Source organism: Arabidopsis thaliana, chromosome 2 (assembly GCF_000001735.4).
Source record: "Arabidopsis thaliana chromosome 2, partial sequence".
NCBI lineage: Eukaryota > Viridiplantae > Streptophyta > Magnoliopsida > Brassicales > Brassicaceae > Arabidopsis > Arabidopsis thaliana.
The window spans coordinates 6,583,577-6,603,451 of NC_003071.7; the positions used below are offsets into that span (position 1 = coordinate 6,583,577).

Sequence of the window (19,875 nt, forward strand, 5' to 3'; positions counted from 1 at the left end):
GCATAAGTATGTGACATTGAATGATTTACAAGGGATTTTAAAAGGGGTTAACCTAATTTACAATCGTTTTTAAAGCATAAGTAAGTGTCAAAGAATGATTTACAAGGGATTTTAAAAAAGTTTTGCATGGTTTACAATCGTTTTAAAAAAATAAGTAAGTGGTATAGAATGATTTACAAGGATTTTAAAAACGTATAAAAGGGTAAAACATGATTTACAAGAGTTTTTAAAGAGTTTTAAAAGGATTTACAAGGATTTTAAACCTTTGTAAATCCTTTTAAAACTCTTATAAAATCTTTACAAACATTTTTTAACTCTTAGAAAAAGAATTGTAAGTATTTAAAACATTTACAACTCTTTTTGAACCATTTTAAAACTCTTGTGAACCTTTACAAAAGGTTTTAAAAAGATTTACAAGAGTTTTTAAAGGGTTTTCATATAATTTCTTTTAAAATCTTTTAAAAACTCTTGTACATCTTTTAAAACCCTTTAAAAATCCCTTGTAAATCTTTTAAAACACTTTTAAACCCTTTAAAAATCTTTAAAAAACTCTTGTATTTCTTTTAAAGCCCTTTAATATCCCTTATAAATCTTTTAAAACACTTTTAAAATCTCTTGTAAATCTTTTAAACCCTTTTAAAATCTATTGTAAATCTTTTAAACCCTTTTAAAATCTATTGTAAATCTTTTAAATATTTTAAAACCCTTTTAAAATCTCTTGTAAATCTATTTCCTGCCAAAAAAAATTTTACGGAAAAAATGTTTTCGAATTTTGTTTTTGGCGGAAATTTTTTTTTCGAAATTTTTTGGCGGGAAAATTTTGGCTGGAAAAATGTTTTTGAAAAAACATTTTGGCGGGAAATTTTTTTTCCGAAATTTTTTGGCGGGAAATTTATTTTGGAATATTTTAGGCAAAAAATATTAATATTTTATTTTGTTAACCTAAATCAATTTACAAATAGAGGTAAAATAGTCATTAAAAATTTAAATAGGGTATAAATAAAAATGGTAAATAGAAAAGAGTAGAATTGAAAAGGGGTAGTGTGAAAAAGGCATTAGAAAGAATTTTTCAAAATGGGTTACATATTGAAGATAACATATCCAGAATCTATTCAAATTTTATTTATTTTGGTTCGAGGGTAGATTTGATTTAATTTGGATAAAGTAATTATTTTATATTATGTATGATATATTCTTTTATATATAGATTTAGTTGAAAGAAAGTTTGATTGGTTGAGTTCTAGAATTTCATCAACGAGAAACCAAACTAATTTTGTAATAACAAAATATAAAATTTATATTAAGAAAAACTTATTTGGTTCAGTCACACAAGTTTAGAACGAATTTTGGTCATAAATATTTTAAATCCAAAACTTCAAAAAATAGAAAACATACAAAGAAAAATAAAATAAAATGTGTTAAGCTATAAATTGATTTTAGTTTACATAACAAATTCTAATTGAAACTTATTTCTTTATATCGCCAAAAAAACAATAACTAAATTCTGGAAAAAATATCGTAAACTCGAATTTGGAAAGTATAAATTACAAACTAATTAAGTTGTTTTACTTTATGTTTTAATATTATACTTTATTTGGTTTAATATTACTAGGTGTTATTTTACCATTTATTAAAAGGTGATGGTTTAAAAACTAACAAAAAAAGTTGAGGGTTTTTTACATGTTTTTGTAAAAAGTGAAGGTTTTTTTTACCCATTTTTCCGAAGAAGAATACAGATGAAATAAGAATGCCAAAAAGTTTGAATATCTGTTTTCAAAATGAGAAATGATATATTTCATTGACAACACTTAAACATGCTCTACTTTACTTTTCGGTAATTATTGTTGCATTTGTAGGAGGAGAAAATTGAATCTTGGTGTATGTATGAAAGATCCTAATTTTTGGGATTGATTTAGGTTTCTTATAAATGTATTAATTTTTATGTAAGTGTTGTTGTAAGATCTGTATAGCCAACTAACTACAACAACACTTTCAAAGTTGAAAATATTGAAGCTTAAATAAGTCCCAAAACAAAATCCAATTTATTCGAAGATTTGAAAGAAAGCCAAATTAAATCCATAATAATCAAAGTAACATAAAACTTTAAACATGAATTTCAGAGAAAAACAGTTAAACCAAACAAAAAGTTCTCAAACATAGCAAACCATAGAAATACTATGACATATGAAGATCAGATTGACCAACTGAATCAAGGTTGATTCGGTTCCATCTTCATGAAACACATTTGATCTTCATGTCAATAACCTTCTTAACCTTATTAACATCATCTTTCTTGATCCATAAGCCATCAATTATTTTGATACTTTTCGTTGTCAAGCACATCCTTTCCAAGTTTCATATCACCCATCGCATCAACATCATTAGGATCACGGCACAATCTCTTGTTCGTAGACTACTGATCAAAAAGGTCTTCTATTATGTCTAGCATATGCTTATACATAGAAGTGTTATCTTCAATAGCTTCTTGGTTCGCCACGAGCACCAAAGATGCCTAAAATAAAATTTTAATTAGTTCAAGTTTTAATCAACCATACTAATATTAATTGGATTGAATAGAATCACAAAATTAAATTATTTATATATTGGGAAAATACTCATTTTATTCCCCAATTTTTTGTAATTAACACAATTATTCTCCAACTATCATGTGCGTAAATTTAATCTTCAACTTGTCATTGACTTAACAATTTTATCCTAAAATTTGACCAACGTTTACTAATTAACATAAAACGTTAAATTACTCGATTAAAACCTAATAAACTACAATATTACAATGTTCGTAAAATAAATAAATGTTTACAGTGATTCTTCAAGCAAACCAAATTTTGTAATGATTCAAGTAAACAGTTGCAACAATTTATTGGAATATATTAGTAAATTAAAATATTATGAAGAGTTATAACGAATAGACATTCATTACCATGTAAAATAACCGTATGCTCTTCTTTGGGGTTTGAGTATACTTGATTGTACAGCATGTTGATGATCATGTTATAACAGTTCATTCTTAAACATGGTGTGGTAAACGGGATACCAATACTAACGTTGCTGCAAAAAACAAAACAAAGAAGTTAGATTGAGAAGTTTTAAAGTTAAATATATTTTTTTTAAAGTAAATAATTTTTTAACACTACTAAATCGGTCCACCAGTTGTTGTTAACATGTCGTGGCCAAAACTGCTGAACACTAAGGTGTTGAGATGTGGAGACAAATCTCAGGATAAGAGTTTCTCAGCAATTTGTGAACGCATGGCTGTTCGTATAACGCATAGCTGATTTTGTGAATATATGGTTGAAGTTGTGAACGTATGTTCTAGTCTGTGAAGGTATGATTAATTCTGTAAACGTATGTTTTTCTGAGAGTTTTAGTAAAAGTATTTTGAGTACTTTTGGCCAATGTTTGTTTGTCCTAGAATTTTTCCTTTATATGTATTTGTGGTAATCACTTCTATTTATTACCGAAATAGAGAGTTAGAGCGAGACGTTGATAGAAAAAGTGGTTGTAGCTCTTACGAGTAAACCATTATATATAAATCTTGTGTGCACTTTATTTCTTGCTTTTTATTCATGTTCTTGAGGAGAAATTAGATCTGTAATTCCTTTTTTATTTTTATTTTTATTTATTTTTGTAAACGAGATCTGTAATTCTTAACATAAGGTCTTTGAAGTCTATTTGGTAAAGTTAAAGCCATTGTCTCCCACCTGTCATGTTCACAATCTCTAACCCTACCGTTTCACGGGAAAAAAAAAATCTCTAACCCTACCGTTACTTACATTTCTTAATCGGACCATGGGCCTTGTTCGAAATTTATATCGTGGGTACTCGGAAGTCTCGTGACTAAATCTCCTACATGATGGTCTTGAACCCGTCGTCGTCTAAGTCTACTTGCATTGGCCTTATTAATTAGTCTACCTTTGTGGGATCAAGGAGAGGTCTTCCATTGATTACTAGTATATCTCAAATATTTTTTATCTTTAAATTTTCATAATTCCATTAAGTTTCTATATAAAGCTCCTTCTAAATCTAAACCAATGCAAACAAAACTAACAAAGATAAAAAAAAATGGCTTGTCACGAAATCTTCCTTGTAATCTGTCTAATGCTCGCAGTCTCTATGGTCAATGCAGTTGACTTCTTTGTTGTCGACAATACTGGCGACTCTCCTGGAGGAAGGAAATTTCGAGATGAGATCGGCGGCGTCAGTTATGGCAAACAATCAGTGAGATCTGCAACAGACTTCACGTGGCGTTTGTTCCAACAAACTAACCCTTTAGACAGAAAGACCATTACAAACATCACACTCTTCATAGAGAATAGTAACAGCGTGGCCTACAACACGAACTTGGGAAAGGAGATACATTTTCAACGCTAGATCTCTCGCGGGTAACTCGGGAGATGTAAGGGTTGGATTTACCGGGGTGATTTATCACGAGGTGGCCCATTCTTGGCAGTGGTTCGGTGCGGCTGATCGGGTTCCAGGAGGGCTTATCGAAGGGATAGCGGATTACGTGAGGTTAAAAGCCGGTTATGTTGTGATGCAAACCTCGGAATCCACCTAGGGTTTACGCTTCTCGGTTTCTCGACCTAAAGCTTGAATGATTCGATGAATGATAGTAGAGATGAAAGATGGAGGTTTTGTTGAATGAATCCATACTCAACGTGCTTGATTGAATCCACAATCAAACCACGAACAAATAAACTTGAATCCACAAGCTAATTGATCCGCACACACAAGACTTTAGTGAATCTACACTAACTTCTAATGCATAAAACTCAAAGACACTCTTTGAAGAAAATACTTGTTTATTTCGTAAAAGGCTTGAATACAAATGAAAACTAAGGTGAGCTTATATAGAGGCTCATACAATGTTCATATGCTCTAAAGAAGTAAAGAAATCGCAACAATAAATGAAAATATGGCTGTTGGAACTTTAATGACGAAATCGACCAAATAAGGAAAGTTGTGATGTGTCTTGAGTCTTGACAACTTGGGCTGGAAGTGATGTGATTTTAGGACGTCTAGAGTCATTGTAGGAAACTTCTTAATTCCCAAAAGATGATCAAAATAGAGTCGTTGTGATTTGATCTCATTTAGCTCCGGAAAAGGAAAGTCTTGGCTTCGCGGGTTCACATAAGGAATGATGCACTAAGGATTAAGTGTGAATGGTTCTGGGTGGCGTAAAGGATCTCCAAGCTTCCATATGTGGCTCTGGGACGCACAAAAGGGAAGGAAAGGATAGCTTTCCTTAGTTCGCACAAGCTGGTTTGATACGTGAAGTACTTCAGGTAGTCCGTCAGAAAGTCCATCAAAAAATCCAGCAAGCAGTCTGTCAACAAGTGCATCAGCCGGTACGTCAGCTCCCATTCTTACATCATCCCCTCCTTCTTCAAGAGGTTTTGTCCTCAAAACTTTTTTACCTACACATAGATAAGTCAAGTTAGTCCATTGAAGTGTATAAGGGTTTAGAAGGTTACATTGAGTTTTGGGAAATTGTTGAGCATCCGATGGTTCTCCTTTGATCTGAATAGTGTCATTGACACTCTCATCTTTATTCACAGTAATTTCGTCCAGTGTTGGTCCTCCTTGGTTTTTACTTTCTTCCGTGAACACTTTCTCCATTGTTGAAGCTTCTCCTTGATCTGTAATGTTTTCTTTTGTACCTGAAACTTTCGCAATGCTTTTGGCACTAGACAAGTGTGTTATCACATTCATTGAGTTGTTTAAATCAGTTTGACAAGTTTCGGCTTGTTCATTTTTACCTTTTGGACTTGAAACAATTTCTTGTTTCTCTTTAGCCTTTAACAATTCTTGTTGCTCCAATCCTACCTTTGTTGTAGTCTCTCTCGTGGGGCAGATCTTGGCAATGTGTCCCTCTTGTTTACACCTGTAACATGTTAGTTCAACATGCTTTGTTTGAAAAGTACACTTACCTTGAGTTGTCGCTTGCATTTGAGGCAAAAATGTTGGTTTTTGCTTTTGTTGCACCACATGTGCTGGTGACAAACTTTGTGGGGAGTATTTTGCACACATGTTCCACTTTAGTCTCTCCCATGTTCGGATCGGTGCTCTCCTTTCATACCATCGGTTGTACTCATCTTGATCCCACCACCACAAAGCACTACCCTTAAGTTGTCCTAGGGCAATCGAAAGCTTGTCTTCTTGTGCTGTGGAATGAAACTCAAAATAGTAATTCATATTACTCTCCCACTGTAGATAGCCCAATCCTGAAAACAAAAAGAATTCAGGTCCGTAAGTTTTACTACCATTATGCACAAATAATTTGTATATAACTTTGCGAGTGGGGTAGAAAGTAGGATAGAAATTGGTCTTGGGTATGGGATTCCATGAGATCCATGGCTTCGAATAGCTCGGCGGTGTGGCATGGCTGCTATAACGGTCTGGTGGTTCCGGTTCAGGTGCTCCACCATCTGGTTCTTCCTCAAAATCCGAGCTTGATGAGTAGCCATCATCATGCCATGACTCAACAAATCTAGTCTCGTTGTAGTACGAGTCTTGACTACATCCATATGAGTCCTCTTCATCAGAGCTAGAGTAGATTATTGTCTCCATCGTTCTCAAATTTTATTTGTGGTACCTCGCCAAAGAGAGTAAAACAAAGAAGACAATGAATCAGAACTTAACTCAGGAAGTAAGTCAACAAATAAGTCAAAAATAACAAAACACGATTTATTTATTTTTCTTTTTAAAAACGAGAATAGCAAAATTGAAACAAATAACAAACTAGACAATTAAAATTTTTATTTTGTTTCACTATTAAGGTTGTGGAAGCAAATCAAAACAAATTGCAAAACCAAATTTTTATGGGGTTTTCGATTTAAAATAAAAAAAATGAATAACGAAAACAGAAATTGAAAGGGATAAAAGGGAACGAGTTCACCTTATGGGATTGGAGCTTTTAGCTCTGATACCAATGATGCAAACCTCGGAATCCACCTAGGGTTTACGCTTCTCGGTTTGTCGACCTAAAGCTTGAATGATTCGATGAATGATGGTAGAGATGAAAGATGGAGGTTTTGTTGAATGAATCCACACTCAACGTGCTTGATTGAATCCACAATCAAACCACAAACAAATCAACTTGAATCCACAAGCTAATTGATCCGCACACACAAGACTTTAGTGAATCCACACTAACTTCTAATGCATAAAACTCAAAGACACTCTTTAAAGAAAATACTTGTTTATTTCGTAAAAGGCTTGAATACAAATGAAAACTAAGGTGAGCTTATATAGAGGCTCAAACAATGTTCATATGCTCTAAAGAAGTAAAGAAATCGCAACAATAAATGAAAATATGGTTGTTGGAACTTTAATGACGAAATCGGCCAAATAAGGAAAGTTGTGATGTGTCTTGAGTCTTGACAACTTGGGCTGGAAGTGATGTGATTTTGGGACGTCTAGAGTCATTGTAGGAAGCTTCTTAATTCCCAAAAGATGATCAAAATAGAGTTGTTGTGATTTGATCTCATTTAGCTCCGGAAAAGGAAAGTCTTGGCTCCGCGGGTTCACATAAGGAATGATGCACCAAGGATTAAGTGTGAATGGTTCTAGGTGGCGTAGAGGATCTCCAGGCTTCCATATGTGGCTCTGGGACGCACAAAAGGGAAGGAAAGGATAGCTTTCCTTAGTTCGCACAAGCTGGTTTGATACATGAAGTACTTCAGGTAGTCTGTCAGAAGGTCCATAAAAAAATCCAACAAGCAGTCTGTCAACGAGTGCATCAGCCGGTACGTCAGCTCCCATTCTTACATCATCCCCTCCCTCTTCAAGAGGTTTTGTCCTCAAAACTTTTTTTACCTACACATAGATAAGTCAAGTTAGTCCATTGAAGTGTATAAGGGTTTAGAAGCTTACATTGAGTTTTGCGAAATTGTTGAGCATCCGGTGGTTCTCCTTTGATCTGAATAGTGTCATTGACACTCTCATCTTTGTTCACAGTAATTTCGTCCAGTGTAACTATTCACAGTAATCGGATAGTCATATACATCACTATAAAGGTTATTGACGATTTATGTGAATTTTGTGCATTTTTTTCTTATCAAGCAAATCAACGAAGTAGCAATATGATTCTGATTTTAAAAACATAACATTTCGAAATGTTAAACTAACCGGGATCCGGGTCAATAAACTAGGTTCAAAAGAGAGAAAATCATTAGGATTATATGCTTGAGTTTGAGGGATGACTTCAGCAGATCAGGTATGTCTCTATGCGCAACTATTTCAGTACCCCCTCATCCATAATATCACATGCTCGTTCGAGCAGATTGCTCCTAAAAATGAGACTAAGCAGCATAGAACTCATAATGGTATCAACATATATACTCCTATATTTTTGGTTTTCTATCTAGCATTCTAGCCCAATATATAGCAGCCACGCAAGTGAAAAGAACATCGTTACTCGAAAAATATTTTACTTAGCTATTTTGGACTGGATCTAATTAATATGTGAGGTGTAAGCCAAATTAACGTCACCGCATTAAACGCCTATGCACAAGTTAACGTCAATATGTCTTTAGAAGACCGCAACACCGATGCATGGTTATGAAACTCCTTTATGTTTTTGTTCATCATTACGCAAATTAGTTTGTTCTCCAGCGTTAGGATCGATCGGCTGAAACATATTTTCCTGCAACATTTATTTTACTATATTTAAGGAGGAGAAAAGTTTTTATTAATCAACTTTTAGTTTTTCTAATATCACATGGATAAAATAATAAATTAAATTAGACATACAGTTGTTAGTAATTCTTTGGGAGATTTGCAAAACTACCCTTATTCTAATAACTTTTTGTAAAAGTGCCCTTTCCTGAAGGCCATTTTTAAAACTACCCCTTCTAATATGGCAAATGATTGTCTTACCCTCTGAATGATTAGGTTTCACATTCGTTTCACAAACTTCTTCGTTTTGGCACAAACTTCTTCGTTTTCCTCTCCGATTTTCCTCTCCGATTTCATTCAAAATCGCCGGCGAATTTCCTCTCCGATTTCACTCAAAATCGCCGACGAATTTCCTCTCCGATTTCACTCAAAATCGCCAACGAATTTCCTCTCCGATTTCACTCAAAATCGCCGACGAATTTTCTCTCTGAGAAACCCCAAAATCGCAGACGAATTTCCTCTCCGATAAACCTGTTCTTCTGTGAAGGATTCAGATCATTTCTCTACGACGCAAACAATCCCCAGAGATATCGATAGATCCGACGGTAACCGTTTTTATAATCGATTTTATAGTCGATTTTATAGTCAATTTTATAGTAGATCTGACGCTGTTTCATAACATGTTTTGCACATGGATTCAGAGAGTGAAATCCTTACATTGCCTGAACAAATCTACAGAGAAGGTGAGGAATCTATTGCACTGGGAACCGTTCAACAATACTCGAATTGGAATTTAGTTAGTAAAGTAGAGGAAGCTTTAGGCGAGTGTTTATTTCAGAAGATTAGAAGTTCATTTCTTGGTCCTCTAGTTGAATTGGGACCAAAAATGAAGGCTAAGAAGGGAATCAGATTTTCTGGAAAAATCTTTCACTATCTCATGCAGCAGAGAGTGAAAACAAAAGGATCAACTCTTTGGTTTAGAGTTGATTCTCAACCTATCCGTTTCTCCTTGAGAGAGTTCTATCTCACAACAGGTAATAAAGTTTTACAATCGTTTTTAAAGCTTAATTAACTGTCGTAGAATGATTTACAAGGCATTTGCATAACTGTTTGCGTAGTTTACAATCGTTTTTAAAACATAAGTAAGTGTCATAGATAATTTACAAGTGATTTTAAAAGCTTTTAAAAGGGGTTTACTTCATTAACAATCGTTTAAGAAGCATAAGTTAGTGGCAGATAATGATTTACAAGGGATTTTAAAAAGGGTATGCATGGTTTACAACCGTTTTTAGGCATAAGTAATTAGCATAGAATAATTTACAAGGAATTTTAAAAGCTTAAAGAAGTGTTAAACACGTTTACAAGGGATTTTAAAAGCATAAGTAAGTGTCTTAAAACGATTTACAAGGGATCTTAGAAGTGTTTGCATAGTTTACAATCGATTTTAAAACATAAGTAAGTGGCATAGAATATTTACAAGGGATTTTAAAACCTTTTCTAAGGGTTAAACATGATTAGCAATCGTTTTTTAAGCATAAGTAAGTTGAATAGAATGATTTACAAGGGATTTTAAAAGCTTTTAGAAGGGTTAAACATGATTTACAATCGTTTTTAAAGCATAAGTAAGTGTCATATAATGATTTACAAGGGATTTTAAAAGTGTCTACATGGTTTACAATCGTTTTTAAAGCATAAGTAAGTGGCATTGAATGATTTATAAGGGATTTTAAAAGCTTTTAAAAGTGTTAAACATGATTTACAATCGTTTTTAAAGTATTTACTATAAAACCTGTAATAATAGTCTCTACACTGTCTTTTGTTCATACAGGAATTCAATGTGAACCTGTTCATAGGGAACTTCGACGAAAGGGGAAAGATCCTGTAAAAGAACCATACTTTTGGGCTAGTAAAGGATCCTATACTCTTGGTGATCTCGAAGATTGATTGTTTTTAAAACCTAAGGAAGGTGAACCTGCTGTTGAAGATGAAGAAAAGTTGTGTCTTGCTGCAGTAGTGTTGACTGAAGGAATTCTTTTGACACCATATGGAAAAGAGAAGATACCTTTGCCAAGATTGCAGCATGCTTCTGATTTTGAGATGTACACAGCCCAACCGTGGGGTAAAGAAGCATTCAGTGTTCTATCAAATTCAATTCTGAGAATGGACGAGAAAACTTGGGCAAAAGAGAAATATGATTTGAGAGGATTTGGACTAGCGCTAACAATATGGGTGTTGAGCGCAGTTCCAGCATTTGGTGCAGCATATGGAGTTAAAGATAAGGAATTCCAATCTGAATATCCATTGATATTGAAGTGGAAAAGCACTACTACTCCAGAGTTTTTCAAGATCGTAAACCTTGTAAATGATGTTTCTGAGGTAAGCTTTTGTCTATTTACAGAATTCTTTAAATGGTTTTTAGATTTGAAGTTCTGCTTTCTCAAGATTTGTAATGTTATTGTATCTTCGTAGATGGAGGTGAATACAATTATTGGAAACCCAGAAGAATTCAAGTCGTTAGTTCCTGATTTCAACGACACCGAATTCCAACATATTTTGGGACTTGTTAATATGGGCTACAGATTGAAGAAAACTGAATGGAATACAAGATGCGTTGATGTTTGTGCTGCCCTTGAAGAAGTAGGTCAAAACAAAATCAATAACAAAATATCTAATAGCGAGAAGCTTGACAGGATTTTGACAATCCTTGAAGATCTTAACAAGAGAGTCGAGCTGATTGAGAGGATTTTGGACATTAGAATGGAGGAAAAGAATAATCAGAGATCTGAGGAAGATGAAGAAAGAAAACAAGAAGATGAAGGAGTAGAAAGACAACCAGAGGTAATTGTAAATGTTTCTTTAAAAGCTATTTGAAAGGAAAGGTTTTACAATGTATTTTAAAGGTTAAATACGTAGTAAACCTTTACAATGTACTCTTTTTTTTCGCAGGCTGAAGAAGAAGGAGGACTAGAAAGAAAAGCAGAGGTAATTGAAAATCTTTACAAGCTATTTTAAAGGTCTACTAATTATATTAATGATTGACTTATTGTTTTTATTTTGTTGCAGAATGACAATGAATCATTTGAAGATTCAATCCGAGAGCCAAACACACAGTATGGGAGCTATCCGGGTGATGATGAAAACACCCAACGTGATGTTGGTGATGAAGTAGCTGAAGAATCATCAAAAGTACAGTGATTTATATCTCTAAAAGTCTTACAAAAATGATTAGTATCCTTTTTATAATTTTACATTCTGTTATCTTTTCAAGGATAAGTCTCCTACTCCACGATCCTCTACACCAAATTTCAATATTTTGTCTGAAGAAAGTCTGGATGTTCAAAAGGATAAGAAGAGAGTTAGCAGAGGAAGAAATGAGGTTAGCATTTAAAAAAATTTGTATTATCTAACCAAGTGTTTATAATATTGTTTTCAAATCTTTAAAAGTTTATCTTTCATGCAACTTCAGAACAAGAGAGTTAAACCAAGTGTTCATGCTGAGGATAATCTTAAAACAAGAAAACAGGTTAGTATTTGCAACAGTACTGTTTTTAAAATTTGTCAATTGTCTTGTTATGATATTTACAAGGGATTTTAAAAGTACTTTTAATTGGTGTTTTTTACTATTCTAGGTACCGAGAAAGAGGCAGAAACAAGTTGATAGTGCTGATGTTGATGTTCCAACAAGGAAAGAGGTTAGTATCTAATTTATTATGATTTTGAAAATTTTGTTTACAAGGTATTTTAAACATCTGTTTTTTATATTCTTTTTGATAGGCATAGAGTAAGAAAAGGAAAATTATTGGCAATGATGGTGATAACGCTGATAATGATGGCGACAATGATGATTTTCAGCCCGCTCCGCAAAGAAAGAGTAAGCGGGGTACGGTTCCTTCCATTCATACCCAAGCACCTTTCACAGCTAAGAAGAAGAAGCATCCAATTTTGCATCCATTTGCGAAAGTTGATGCCACAAGACTTGAAAAATTGGCTGAATGGAAGAAGTCAAGGAAAAACAAGTGAGTTTTGTTAGTAAGATAGTGAGTTTTTTTTAATAATGGAAGAAGCATCATTGTTGACTGTTTTGTTGTTGTAGGCCACTATCAATCGCGGGAAATATTGTAGATAGAAAGTGGTTTACAACCCTAGAGACGCCAGGGAAAGCAATAACAGCAACGATATTTCTAAAAAACCTTGTCAAATTGGTAACCCATGAATTACATATAGTTTTTAAAGCATCATTAAGTTATTTACAAATGGGATTTTAAAAAGGGTTACATGGTTTATAAACAATTTTAAAAGATTTGAAAGTGGTAAAGAATGATTTACAAGGTATTTTAAAAAGGATTTACATGACTTGCAATCGTTTTTAACGGATTAGAAAATGGTAAGGATTGATTTACAAGAGATTTTAAAAGCTATTAAAAAGGGTTTAATTGATTAACAATCGTTTTAGAAGCAGAACTTAGTGGCATAGAATGATTTACAAGGGATTTTAAAAGCTTTTAAAAGTGTTTAACTTGATTTACAATCGTTAAAAAGCATAAGTATGTGGCGTAGAATGATTTACAAGGTATTTTAAAAAGGGTTTGCATTTTTTACAATCGTTTTTAAAGGGGTTTTCTAATATGATAATTTTTATTTTTGTTGTGTTTAGCATGTTGATGCAGCTTTGGAGTTGATGAAAACGAGGAAGGAAAGCAATCCAGAATTATTCGAAAACAAATCAGTTGTATTTGTTGGATCGTCTTTCTTAAATGTGATTGATGAGTCATACATGGAGTTTTTGGATAACAAAGAGGGATTTCAGTTTCAGTCTGAAGAAATCAGTAAGCTGATAATAGAGGAAGAAACCAAGTGGATATTGGCTCCTTTCTGTATCAAAGGAAAATGCTGGGTTGCCTTGCTCATCCACTTGGAACAGAAGACAGTTTGTATATGGGAATGTGCAGCTTCTTATTTAACAGAAGAAATATGTTGCTGCCTACTCTATAGCTATGTCATACATTGTTTGGAACATCCTCAAAAAAGAAGACATGGATGTCTCTCCATTTAGCATCAAAGTCCTGACCACTTTTCCTCAGGTAACTTCTTTAAATATATCATATTCTTAGAAATGAATATTCCGTAAGTCCTGACTTCTATAACTTCTTTGCTTAAGTAATTCTTTTGGTTTTTGGTTGTAGACTCCTAGAAATGAAGAGTCTGGTATCTATATGCTGAAGTTTATGGAATGTTACTCAATGTATACCAGCCATTCGAACCTTGAAGGGAACATAATTCAAAACGTTAAGAATAAATTGGCTGCTGACATCTTCACCGAATTAGGGTCAGTCACTTTGTAGAAGTAGCAGACTACTAATCAAAAAGTAGTGGAGTATAAGATAGATTTATCAGCTTTTGTTTCTTATTTCATAAAACTTTGTCATTTGAATATTTTATGAACATCTGTATGGAACAAGATTTATGAAGTTTATTTAGTTCAACTCCTGTTTTACAAAATTACTTTATAATGGTTGTTTGGGTTAACAGGTGCTTTTTGATTTGAATGGAAAAAGACTTTAAACATGCTTTTAAACAGGGGTTTTAAACGATTTACAAGCTGCTTTATAAGGATTTTAAAAGTGTTGAAAAAGCTGCAGTAGCGGTTATTATGAAAAAAAATTACAATCGGTTTTAAAATGATTTACAACCGTTTTTAAAAGAGATTTACAAATGATTTATAAGCTGTTTTAAAAGCGTTTTAAAAGTGTTGAAAAAGCTGCAGTAACTGTTATTATGAAAAGATTTACAATCGTTTTTAAAATGATTTACAACCGCTTCTAAAAGAGAATTTCAACCGTTGAAAAAGTTACCGTAATGTTAAACACTGTATCTGTTACTAATTGGGCCTAGGCCTGTTATTTAGAAAAACAAACTGTTTTAGTTTAAAAAAAACTAAAAGCCCAAAAAACACTAAAACCCAAAAATTCACTATAACCTAAAAACAAATTAAACAGGGATTGGCTGCTGACATCTTCACCGAATTAGGGTCACTCACTTTGAAAAGATTTACAACCGTTTTTAAAATGATTTACAACTGTTTTTAAAAGAGAATATCAACCGTTGAAAAAGTTACAGTAATGTTAAACACTGTATCTGTTACTAATTGGGCCTAGGCCTGTTATTTAGAAAAACAAATTGTTTTAGTAAAAAAACACTAAAAGCCCAAAAAATACTAAAGCCCAAAAATTCACTATAACCCAAAAACAAAAAAAGAAGGAAACCGTGAAAAGACAACAAAAAAGTAACCAAAAAAAAAAAAAAAAGAATACAAATTGTCGTCTTCGTCTTCTTCCTTTCAACAATCTGAAGAAAAACTGATTATCCAGCAAAAAGGAAGCAATTGAAGGTAACTAATTTACGAAACTGAAGTTTAACATTTGGGTTTGTTCAATTTTCGCCGAATCTCTTTTTTGTTCTAGCATTTCTAGGTTTTTCGGTTAAAAACGAAACAAGTAAAATAGATTGATATTTGGGATTTTGAAGGAGTGTTGGAAATTGTTATATAATTTTGATAGATTTATGTTTTAAAGTTTGATATTTGGGTTTCAAAAACCTTCAAAGAAGATTTCAAATGCCGATTAACTTCTCTGTTGTAACAATTTTAAAGTTTTTTTCGTTTTGAAACTTCAACAGTAAATAGATTGATGTTTGGGTTTGTGTTTTAATTTATAGATCCTCACTTAATTTATGGGTTACCAGTTGATTGGAGTTGGTTTGGAAAAGTTTTTTTTGTTTCTATTTTCAGCGGCTGTGTTCTTTGAAAAAGATTAAAATTTTGTTTTTGGAATGGTTTCAAAACGGTCTTTAAAAAGGATTATGGAGTAATGACTGTGTTTTACAAGGGTTTTTAAAGTCTTAAAACGACTTGCAATGACTTTGAAAAATAGTTTTACGAGGGTTTTTAAAGTTCTTTAAACGACTTGTAATGACTATGTTTATGTTTCGAAAACTATAAATGCATAATAGATTTACAAAAATGATTTTTAAAACTATTTCAAAACTGTGTTAATTTAATGACTGTGTTAATGTATTTAATCAGGTTTTGAGAAATATGAGTACAAAGAAACTGTTCTTCCCTAAAAGACTGTTCCAACCAGGCAGCGAAGTAGATAATATTACAAGGGTATCAAAGCATTCATCCTTCAAAATTGTCTCGACTGTCAGGAAAGCTTTAGAGCCGATAGAGTTCAACACATTAATGGACACATTCTTGGGTCCTATAGTGGAATTCGCTAAAATGGACTTAGCATTTTCAAGCCATATCGTTCATCATTTACTCCAGAGAAGAATACTAACCAACAATGACGAATTGTGGTTTGTATTTGCTGATCAACCTATGCGATTCTCCCTGAGAGAATTTATCATAACAACAGGACTTCCAATGGATGATGCATCGGGAAGCAGTCCAAATGTGAAGAGAAAGAAGAAAGAAAAGTGGTGGATAAAAGATAATCAGACTTTGAAGAGAAAGCAGAAAAAAGATGTGTGGATTAACAAGGAAATGACTTTTTTAGATCTTACATATGTTTTGGAAAAGCGTTCCAAAAAAATGCAGCCAGAGGAGAGACTAAGATTGGCGGGTTCGTTACTAGTGGAGGGCATATTGCTAGCTCGAAATCCGACTACAATGCTGCCAATTGAGAATCTGAAGAGAGCTACTGATTTCGAAAAGTTCTGTAAGTATCCATGGGCGCAGATTGTGTACTCATATTTGGTAACTGAAGTGAAGAGAATCGGTAATGACTATTTGTTAAGGAAACAATATGGTCTATTTGGATTTGTTCAATCAATTCAGATATGGGCATTATCATCGGTTCAGAAGTTGGGAGAAAAGTTTGGCACTAGAGATGAATCGTCTAGTGGAAATATTCCATTAATTCTCCAATGGAGATCAACATCATCTCCAAGTGCAAAAGCTATAACAATGATAGCAGATGGTGACAAGGTACATTTTCTTAGCTGTGGCTTTTTTTATGTTTTAAACACTGTTTATAAATAAAGAGTATGTTTTACAATAGTTTTTACAATCAAGTTTTAAAGATTTACAAAGGGTTAAAAGCAATTTAAACTATTTACAACGGATTTTAAAAGGTTAATTAAGAATTGTACATTATTTTTACACAGTTTGGAATTTTGTTTATCTTTGCAGGTTGAAGTGACACCAATAGTTGGTGTTCATACTCATGAATACGACCACTTGGTTTCACAGAAGAATCCTGAAGACAAGGATCTGTTGGATGTTTTTGATCTTGTAATCAAAGGATATAGAATGAGCAAGAAGGATTGGTGTCAGGGATGGATTCAAGTGGAACAAGGACATCAAGGAAGAATTGATCATGTCTTGAAACCTGCAATTGAAACAGTTGTGCATCAAAGCAGAAAAAGGAAATCAATGTCCTTTGGTGAGAAGGTAAAACTGGTATATGAAAATTGTGAGGTTCTTAAGAAGAAAATTGGAAGGCTGGAGGGCTATTTAGGCATCGAAAGAGTTCCTGCCAGTTATACTAGAGAAGAACAAAAAGAAGAGGACGAAAAAAAGGAGCAGGAAGAAGAAAAGCAAGAGGAAGAAGGAAAAGAAGAGGAATTAGAAAAGGTATGTGTTTTTACAAGGGATTTTAAAAGCTTATAAATCGTGTTTTAAAGATTTTTAGCCGTTTTTAAAAGATAGGCAGTGTTAGATATGTATTTATAAGGGATTTTAAAGACTTCTTAATGGGGTTTTAAAAGATTGAAATTCGTTTTTAAAGGATAGGCAGTGTTCGATAAGATTTTACAACGGATTTTAAAAGCTTTTTAAAAGTGATTTACATGAGTAACTTGTAGTTATAAAACTTGTAATTTTATATACAGGTTGAATACAGAGGCGACGAAGGGAAAGAAAAACAAGAAATCCCCAAACAAGGCGATGAAGAAATGGAAGGGGAAGAAGAAAAGCAAGAGGAAGAAGGAAAAGAAGAGGAAGAAGAAAAGGTATGTGTTTTTACAAGGGATTTTAAAGACATCTTAATGGGGTTTTAAAGATTTAAATTCGTTTTAAAGGATAGGCAGTGATCGATAAGTATTTACAACGGATTTTAAAAGCTTTTTAAAAAGTGATTTACATGAGTAACTTGTAGTTATAAAACTTGTAATTTTATATACAGGTTGAATACAGAGGCGATGAAGGGAAAGAAAAACAAGAAATCCCCAAACAAGGCGATGAAGAAATGGAAGGGGAAGAAGAAAAGCAAGAGGAAGAAGGAAAAGAAGAGGAAGAAGAAAAAGTATGTGTTTTTACAAAGGATTTTAAAAACCTTATAAATCGTGTTTTAAAGATTTTTAGCCGTTTTAAAAAGATAGGCAGTGTTAGATATGTATTTACAAGGGATTTTAAAGACTTCTTAATGGGGCTTTAAAAGATTGAAATTCGTTTTTAACGGGTAGGCAGTGTTCGATAAGATTTTACAACGGATTTTAAAAGCTTTTTAAAAGTGATTTACATGACTAATAACTGTTTCCTGGCTTGTATTTGGGAACTTGTAATTATTTATACAGGTTGAATACAGAGATCATCATTCTACTTGCAATGTTGAAGAAATAGGAAAACAAGAAAAATCCCAAACAAGGCGATGAAGAAATGGAAAGAGAAGAAGGAAAAGAAGAAAAAGTAGAAGAACATGATGAATATAATGATGCTGTAGATCAAGAAGCGTATATAAATTTGTCAAATGATGAAGATAATGATACTGCACCCACAGAGAAAGAATCACAAAAAAAAAAAAGAAGAAACAAATGTCTGCTTTCCTTAACTTTTTAAAAAGACATGATAAAATTGTCAAAAAATAAAAATTTTGTTTTGATGTTTTGGTTTACAGGTTTTAAAAGAAGAAAACGTAGAAGAACATGATGAACATGATGAGACTGAAGATCAAGAAGCATATGTAATTTTGTCAGATGATGAAGATAATGGGACTACACCCACAGAGAAAGAATCACAACCTCAAAAAGAAGAAACAACAGAGGTCTGCATTCCTTAATTGTTTAAAAAGACATGATAAAATTGTCAAAAAATAAAAATTTGTTTTGATGTTTTGGTTTACAGGTTCCAAAAGAAGAAAACGTAGAAGAACATGATAAACATGATGAGACTGAAGATCAAGAAGCATATGTAATTTTGTCAGATGATGAAGATAATGGGACTGCACCCACAGAGAAAGAATCACAACGTCAAAAAGAAGAAACAACAGAGGTCTGCATTCCTTAATTGTTTAAAAAGACATGATAAAATTGTCAAAAAATAAAATTTTGTTTTGATGTTTTTGTTTACAGGTTCCAAGAGAGACCAAGAAAGATGATGAAGATGTTAATCAAACACCACTCTCTACGCAAGAAGAAGAAATCACCCAGGGACAGAGCAGTCGTAAGTTCTTTTTACATTCACAGATGATTTGCCTTGATAAAGAACTTCTATTTTTTTTTTTTTTTTTTGTATCAGTTCAAACTCCTTTAACGCCGGTCATGTTGAGTTAGGAAGTAATGGAAGAAATTGACATAAAAGTTAAAAAATGGGCGAAAAACAAATTAATAAGAGATCTACTATCGTCACTTGAAGAAGTAAGTTAAATTACATCATTGTTTTGTTGCAAAAGATTTTAATTCTAATCATTTTGGAATTTTTACATTTCAGATTCTTTGGCCCGACAGTAAATGGCAAAAAGTCGAAATTTGGGATATGTGGGACGAGAAGAAATACAAATTAGCATTAAAGAAAGCAACGTTACTCATTCATCCTGACAAACTGCCTCGAGCTCATCCAGAAGTGAAATAACTAGCTGAACAAATCTGCAAGATAATAATGGTTAGTGTTAAACTCTTCTTTTGTATAACGATATATCTTTAAAAACTTGAATATTATTGTTATGCAAAAAATAACTTACAGGTTGAATTTTATTTGCAGGTAGAGAAGGACAGAGCTACTAAGGCAAAAATGGATTTAGTTCTTTAGACTGACTTATTTCAAACATGTTTATTTTACTTTTGTTATTTGGAATCTATGATTGTACTTGTATTTTAATTATGACTGTCAAATCTAATCAAAATGCTTTACTATTGTCAACTGTTTATGGTTTTATAAGAATTGTCATGATTTACAAGTGATTTTAAAGGCATAAACAGCTTACATGGTTTGCTATCGGTTTTTAAGGATAATAAAGT

The 19,875-nt window shown here is 32.9% G+C and overlaps 3 protein-coding genes, 1 long non-coding RNA gene and 2 pseudogenes across 6 annotated transcripts; 4 read left to right on the forward strand and 2 right to left on the reverse strand.

Annotated features, from left to right (window-relative positions):
* The first annotated feature begins 3,993 nt into the window (after positions 1–3,993).
* Positions 3,994–4,745, forward strand: AT2G15170 (Plant basic secretory protein (BSP) family protein). The gene has a single exon (NM_127078.3). It carries the CDS (start codon positions 4,084–4,086, stop codon positions 4,390–4,392), a length of 309 nt encoding a protein of 102 aa, NP_179120.2. The 5' UTR covers positions 3,994–4,083; the 3' UTR covers positions 4,393–4,745.
* A 421-nt stretch (positions 4,746–5,166) lies between these two features.
* On the reverse strand, positions 5,167–6,591 carry AT2G15180 (Zinc knuckle (CCHC-type) family protein; the record flags this gene model as incomplete). The annotated part of the gene is made up of 1 exon (NM_127079.1): positions 5,167–6,591. One exon carries the CDS (start codon positions 6,589–6,591, stop codon positions 5,167–5,169), a length of 1,425 nt encoding a protein of 474 aa, NP_179121.1.
* Positions 6,592–6,984: 393 nt separating this feature from the next.
* AT2G06375 lies at positions 6,985–7,283 on the forward strand. The gene has a single exon (NR_140138.1). It is a non-coding gene; the product is annotated as an other RNA (long non-coding RNA).
* A 16-nt stretch (positions 7,284–7,299) lies between these two features.
* On the reverse strand, positions 7,300–7,968 carry AT2G15185 (zinc knuckle (CCHC-type) protein-like protein; the record flags this gene model as incomplete). The annotated part of the gene is made up of 2 exons (NM_147316.1): positions 7,300–7,803; positions 7,897–7,968. The coding sequence occupies 2 exons, from the start codon at positions 7,966–7,968 to the stop codon at positions 7,300–7,302; spliced, it is 576 nt and encodes a 191-aa protein (NP_671851.1).
* Positions 7,969–9,331: 1,363 nt separating this feature from the next.
* On the forward strand, positions 9,332–13,982 carry AT2G15190 (annotated as a pseudogene; the record flags this gene model as incomplete). The annotated part of the gene is made up of 1 exon: positions 9,332–13,982.
* A 1,751-nt stretch (positions 13,983–15,733) lies between these two features.
* AT2G15200 lies at positions 15,734–19,666 on the forward strand (annotated as a pseudogene; the record flags this gene model as incomplete). The annotated part of the gene is made up of 1 exon: positions 15,734–19,666.
* Positions 19,667–19,875: the final 209 nt, after the last annotated feature.